General features: G+C 27.0%; 1 protein-coding gene across 3 annotated transcripts in view; it reads right to left on the bottom strand.

Moving 5' to 3' along the window:
- Nucleotides 1–2,609: 2,609 nt before the first annotated feature.
- LOC124369283 (vacuole membrane protein 1) overlaps nt 2,610–7,747 on the bottom strand; it is a 44,906-nt gene continuing 39,768 nt past the window's right edge. For all 3 annotated transcript variants that reach the window (XM_046827201.1, XM_046827200.1, XM_046827202.1), the window contains exon 8: nt 2,610–7,104. In XM_046827201.1, the coding sequence (XP_046683157.1) occupies nt 6,964–7,104 (141 nt within the window). In that variant the 3' untranslated portion in view covers nt 2,610–6,963. The remainder of the gene's footprint in view (nt 7,105–7,747) is intronic.

The raw sequence follows: 7,747 nt of genomic DNA, 5'->3' as shown, positions 1-7,747 counted from the left end.
TAGAAATAAATGCAGTTTCCCCCAAAAATATTAAAGGTTGAATCATTTAATGTATTTTTATTTTTTTACAGATTAACGTAAAAATATTAGTAAAGAATAAATTTTTCTCAAAATGTATAGCACCCTCTCAGGTGATATGAAAGTTTTTAGAATAATTCTAAAATATACAAAAGTTTGCTTATATACCTCAATTACAAATTACAAAAAACATATTTAGGTAAAAGAAGTTTATTGGTACTTTTGAACAATATATCTATAAAAACTACAAAATCTGAAAAAAGTGTGTATAGCACTATTATGTATACCATTTTGACATTTTGGAATCTATTGGATGAACAAATATTTTTTTCTAAGAGATAAATATATTTAGAAGAGATAAATATGACATTTATAGAAGTTTACATTGTATAAGATATTTTTATATGGCAACAAACTTTTTTTAAATTTTTACAAAAGTCAAAATTGTGAAATAAATGCCTAACTTTTTTAGCTAACAATTTTCTTTTCATCCAAATATTATTTATAAAGATAGTACGTTTATTGAAGTTTACAAAAATGTACAACAATGTATTTTTATTTATATGATGTTTTTTGTTAAAAAAATAAAACAAGCGATGGTCATAGAAATAAAACGCTAATACCTTCAGAAAAAGTAAAAGAAAACTTTTTTACTTTTATAATAAATACCTTTGCATAAATTTAAATCAAAATTTAATTTTAATTAAAATTAAGTTGTCTAAAAAATTATAAAACACTGAACCTACGTGATCATAGGCTTATTTTCAGTTTCACAGTTTCAAAAAATACAACCTATTCCCTAAAACTTAACCTAACCTCTACATTTTTCACTTCACTAATTAAAAAAAAACAATAAACAAACTTTTATTTATACACACTAAATAACGAAAAGTCTAAAATATCCTAATAAATAGCAAGCAATACACTAATACGGGCAATGGCGTAATAACAACAAAGAAATCAACATGGCAACCATGCGATGCGTTGTTCTCTACTGGCTGAGTCGCTGATTGCGCAACAGAACAAAAATAAAATACTAGTTCATAGTCTTCGTTGTCTATTATACTGTTGATTAGAGCAATTCTTCTTCTTTGTTTTGATATGATTTTCACTATTTCCAGACAACGATAAAGTAACAAAAATAACAAAATTTAATGAAGCTATTTTAGACGCATTAGGCATTTTGGGATTTTACAAAACACGAGCTTTTCAAACGCTTATTTTATAAACATTAATTTTCCTACTGGCTATTGAAAAGATGTTTCTGAAAGCCAAGAAAACACTGTTTTCATGACGACACTTACGATCGTGTAGAACGTAAACTCACGATAGGGAATTTTTACAAACATACGGTAATTTTAGCGTGTTCGGAAATTACGCAAACAAATGGCAATCGGAAATGTGAACATCCAAGTTTAGAATTTTATAATGAAAGATTTAACTTAAATATAGAGCGTTTTATGGTATAATATGAAATCTTGAATCTTTATCTTTAGATTTACGTATGTTTTACTTCAAACAAAGTAAAAATAGATTTGCTGTGAGAGATCATATTACGGCATAGTTAATGCGTCGAAAATAGCTTAGTGCCATTTTGAAACTGTAGTTAATGCGTCGATAATCGCTTAAAGCCAGTTGCAGGGTTAAATGTTCAAAGAGTGTAATTTTAGTGTCTGCATAAAATTTCAAAAGTTATAAATCCTACTAAAATTTAGATATTAGGCTGAAATTTGGAAATAATATAGCCAAATAGTAATAGAACAGTTACCAAAACCAAAGATGAAGCTAAAACTACAAATTAAAATAATGTTCTCATTGTCAATTAGAACTAATATATTTTTTATACATTTTAATCTTATTTCTAACAGTAAACCATCTTTTCAAGTTTGTAAACATACTGTATTTATATGACAACAAAGAAGATGTCATAAGGAATATATAAAAAAATAATTTTAGTTATAAGCATTACAAGATACTATCTTGTGAGCCTAGTATTTTGGGGTAGTAGGATTTATTTTTTGGGGTCTCCAAAGGATTAAATGATTTGTTTGTGCTTATCACTGTACTTTGTATAATAAACGATGATTTACTCAAAATAATTTTATCCTTTTGACACCATTTTGTACATTCAATTTTAATATATGTTAAGAGAGACATACAAAAATAATCCACATAATTGACTGTACATTATCTGTGGGTCTTAAAGAGTTTGGGAACTCCTGGCCTTAAAAAATTATTTATTTCAATTTCATAACTGTATTGTAATTTTAGTGTAAAATAAAAATATACAAGTTATGCATATAAGACCCTACTCAGACTAATATTTTACTTAATTCTCACAATTTGTAATGGGTAAAACGATTTAAGAAATTATTTATAAAAATGTATTCTTGTTTTCCATTGATGTTTATACTGAATGATACAGCTTAAACATAAAACAGATTTTTAAAATTGACATTGTTAGATAAAATTGTATAAAATGTATAAATTGCGTAAATTTAGAAAATGTATGTATATTCTTTTTTTAAATTTATATTTCTAAACTTAAAATATAACTAAAGAATTATAAGAATAAATAAAAAAAAAGGAAATTAATCAACAAAAGTATTTATTTTCACAAATTAAATGAAAACTTAATCTAGGAAATGAACAGAAAAGTATATCTTGGACCATACAAACAAAATAAACTTAATAATAATCAATTACAGCACATAGTTTAGAAGTTTGGTTTGAAATGTAAAATCTGGTTTAGAAGACATTTGAGGTAGGAAAAGGAATGTGTTAGCAGGAATGGTTCCAAACAGAATCAAAACCAATACTTAATAACTCTATCACTACTATACGAAAATTATTAAATACTGTTCAGGGTTTACTTATAACATTGTGGGTACAAAATATTTCCTTCATTCTCGTTATAGGAGGGGCTCTAACAATCAATGAACATTACGTTCTAAATTTGGAAAAAATATCCTAAATAATAATTAGAATACTGTTAAGAAGTGTTTTCAAAGTATAAATACTTCATGGTTTGGTTTAATAAACATTACTTTGTATCATGTAGTTGTAAACAACAGAAAAAAGTCTATAAGATTGTTGTGCCTTTTTCCAAGTAATATTTAACAAAATATTTCCTAGAGCCTAACATTTTTATATCTATTTATTGTAAATTTAATTGTATTTGGACTTGATTAATAAGAACAACAACAATAATTTTAACCTTTTGCATGCTACAGAAAATTTGAAAAAGTTTTTCTTAAACACCAAATTAAATAAACTACTTTTTCCACAAAATATTTTCTTCAGTAATAGATAATACAAAATTTGTAATACAATTTTACACTTACTAATAACAGTGTGTAAAATGCACAAATTACATTAAATTAGAAAATCTTTGTACAATGTTAGCAAAAATTCATATTTATGCATGGGTACCAAATTACCTATCATTAAGCAAAACATTAATAAAAACTATAATGAAATTATCAGTAGGATGATTGTAAATTTATGGAATAAATATGCATGTGGCAGACCAAGATATGATAGTACCACAGGCAGATAATAAATATGTTTAATTTTGTCTTTGTGGATATGTGAACTAGAGGACTAAATGTGTTATTTTAGATGTGCTCTAATTCAGGATTTAAGGAAAGTTTGAAGTAGATAATTTATGTGTCTATTGCATGCGAATGGTTAAAATGATTGTATAAATTAGTTTTAACTCCAAAAGTAATTAAATGGCTGATTTATTTTAAATACTAAACCTGAAGCTTTCAAATTTAATAATGTTAATTATTGACAAATGTTATCACATGCATACTATAATTTTAAATCCAGTAAGAAAAAACTGCTAATAATTTTTCAATTTTTACTCTACCCTAAATATTATAAATTCATTGAATAACCATTTATTGAATATTTTTGCAAAAATTTAAATATCCTACTAGTGTTGAACAATCATAAAATCACAGAGAAAATTTAATGATTGTACAAATAGAAACAAAACCAATAAAATATTAAGAGATAATTAGATATAGAATAAACATGGGCATGTAAATCTATAATTTCCGGGAAATTTAATTAAGTAATCACAATCTTAAAGTACCTACAATAATTTAACGAATTTTCTATGCATATGATTTATTCCCAATTAACATCTAATAACTATTTTGAATAGGCCGTTAGGAATGATCATTTGGATGGTAATTATAAAAAATAAGAAACATGAAATAATTGAGCACAAAACATTTAGTTTCCAAAATGCAAATACCTAAATGCTTGCTTGAATGACTGTTAAAATATTGCTCATTACCACTTGGGAAGTTTCAAGGACAAATTACTGTGCACCTTTACTTTGAAATTTAGCACAATTCAAATTTGTTATCACTACATGCTAGGTATAAAAAATATTTATGGTAATACCTAATTCTATCGCAAATATTAGTCAATTATTATTTTCAGCCTAATGACACAATTCGGTAACACTACTGTGTATCATACAGTTGTGGCAAGTATAAATTATATCATAACAAAACAACTTCACAATAACAGAAATAAAAGATAGACTAAACACAAAACTCAACAAAAATATTAAACATACATTCATTCACTGTAGGAAAGGATAACATTTTTATACAGCATTATGTATTTTCAGACCTAAGTAAATGAACTTTACAAATGAAGCACCACCAAATTCTAGTCCTATTTCTCTAAAGGCATTTAAGTTAGAAAAACTATACTTAAAATCTTTGGTAACTGACATTTACATTATGTAAATATTGTGCGTGAATGAATGTACGCATTGTCATGTACCAAACAACATAGGAATACACTTGCTTACACTACCAAACATACTACAATAATAACGATTTTAAACCAAATAACAAGAGTATAACCCAATGAGTGCCGTAATCACACAAATTCTTTTATATTCTCATTTTCAATTTATTAAAATATTAAAATTTGTATTGCAATGAGTATTTTATGTTCTAAAAGAATACATAACCAGTTTTACTTTCTGTTATTTTGTTTGAAAATTATCATGATATTTCTGAGTAAAAGTAAATTTGAAGAATTACCCATTTATCTTCAATAACTATTTGTACATTCTTTCCAAATAAAACACAAAACATTGAACAGTTTTTATGTATATGTTAGCTAAAGGATAACATACAAACCATACTAACATGCCAATTTATATAAGAACTAAACGCTTGAAAAATATTGCAGATAACTTTTAAGATATTGTATTGTAATTTTCTTAAAAAGATTGACAATGTAGGGTAAAAAAACATTTGAAAATTTTGCACTCAAAATGCAAACGACACTCATGAGATTGTTACATGTAGTTTGGAAGTAACTTACTACAGTGCCTGTAAAAGTTAAAGGAAATGTTTTAAAATAAAACTCCAGAACTAAATGAAAAACATACAACTTTCCAACTTAGAGGAAAGTTAGTTTCCAGTTAAGACTCGCATCCTTTGTGGGGATAATTAAAGCAAGAGGTCCCTAACTTATGATAATGTCTACAATATTATGTTACCCCACTTGTGGCATATACTATTGAAAAAGTCACGTATTAAATTGTTTTGTCAATGAGTAAACATGATAGAAAACATCATTACTTGTATTATGTGGTCTAGAGTTATAATTGCTTTTAGTTTACATTGTCTTAGCATTAAATTTATAAAATCAAAAAGGAATTAACTTCCGATTTTTCATGGCCTGTCATCAGGTAAACTAATTTTAATTAGTGTTATACTCTATTTGTTAGAAACTTTACAATATTTTATCTAACATCACATTTCACTATTTATAAGGTTGGCTGATGTAACAACTATGGAATAGAAAATTTGTATTGATCAGACTGATCGACAAACAATAAAGCAATGGGACAATTAACTAAATACCAAGTTTCATTCTAAAAAATAGCCAACTTTAGCATCACATAATATGGGAAGATCATAAGTGACAATGTAAAAACCATTATGCAATTCAATCTAAGGAAATTGTTAGTCATAACAGAATGAAGAAATTAAAAATTCAAGAAATTTAGATCTGGAGCTGTCTATTGTAAACTTTGCACAATAAATATAACAAATAACATACAGTTAAGTCAACTGTGTCAGGGGGAGATTGGGTGTGGTGTAAACTTAAATCATGCTTAACTAATTACAAGGGATGATATTTGGACACGGTTTATAGTCTATCTAAAGGCTAGTAGTACCAAATCCAAATATGATATAAGATTATTAATTAATAGCCAAAGCCAACATTACAGTTGATAAATAAATTACAAATGTTAGCAATTGTCTTTGGTCATGAGATCATCAAAATGCAATAATTTAAAAGTGTTTTCTAATATACTACGCTAAACATTATTTGCATTACATTGTAATCACTTTGATAAAAAAACCATCTGAAACACTTTTAACAAGTCATATTATGTAAAAATTTCACTATGCATTAGTAGTTCATAAATTATTGCTTCCTAGACAAAAATTATAAATTTTTTTATGCATGCAAAATTATGCATATGTTTACTGATGACAAGTTGAATTTTATTATCATGTTTTTCAGCTAAACAACAGTACATATACGTGAATATGTACTATTTCCTAGAATTATCATTATTAGTACACAAGTCACTTAGCTGGGACCACTGCAATATATTCCCCTGGAGTCAGTCTAGACTAGGAAACAAGCCGAATACATCTACTGAGTCACTCACACTAGCAGTCAAGTACAAACTCACCTATAAAACTGTTACTGTACATAGCTCTGTTTGAACACATCACAGGAGTTTCACCTTAATGATAAATCACTATAAATAGATCAAATACAATTTCATTCCAACAAGAACAAGCAACTATATACAAAACGCCATAAAAAATTAACAAAATTACTCGAACACAACTGTTGAAACATTCTGCCTAAAAGAACTCTAAGTCAATCTTTTGATTCTTTTTGAGCTTTTAATTTTCTGAGGCGCTTGTGGTAACTTTGAGCGAACGAGTTGATGATCGATACAATGAAGTAGATGATCATGGAGACAACAAAAATCTCGAACGCTTTTGCTATCCAGTTGCCCTGAGAACATGGAAAAACAGCATTAATACATTTTAGTAATTATTTAAAAGTAGTTGTGTACTGATGAATGCCATACTAATCGCCACATGATCGTGACACCTAAGTGGTAGGTATAGTCGCATGTTTAAATAACCCAGTACCAGGTATTTTTAATTTATTTACATGATTTTTGACATATTTGTAGAACGTTTAAAGTCAATTAGGGGTTGATAGTTACCCAATATATCTTGAGTTTGACAGTTAAAAGATTACACATAAGCTTAAAAGTTTTTAAATTTTATTTGCAGAATGTATGTACGGAGAATTAGAGCAAAGGTAAGTGGGAGGGATTGTATTTCCGGGTGAATCACATTAGTATTGATGGCATGAATCACATGGAGAGTCAGCAATTTGGATGTATTTGGCATACGCTTTTAGCATTCATTCATGCTATACTACATATTTTACTGTAATAATGTTTTTTCTTACATTTAAATTTCATATAAAACACTACAGAATGTATGTAATAAAAAAATATTATGTGAAACAGGCCACTGGTGCTAACATCTTGTCAAGTCTGTACATAAATGCTTTGTATATTGAGTAAATAACGTAAACTACAATATAAAATTTCAGAAAAAATTGACTCAGTATTGAAATAAAA

Source organism: Homalodisca vitripennis, chromosome X, assembly GCF_021130785.1.
Source record: "Homalodisca vitripennis isolate AUS2020 chromosome X, UT_GWSS_2.1, whole genome shotgun sequence".
NCBI lineage: Eukaryota > Metazoa > Arthropoda > Insecta > Hemiptera > Cicadellidae > Homalodisca > Homalodisca vitripennis.
Note: the sequence above shows the minus strand (reverse complement) of the source record. Positions and strands in the feature narration are given on the sequence as shown.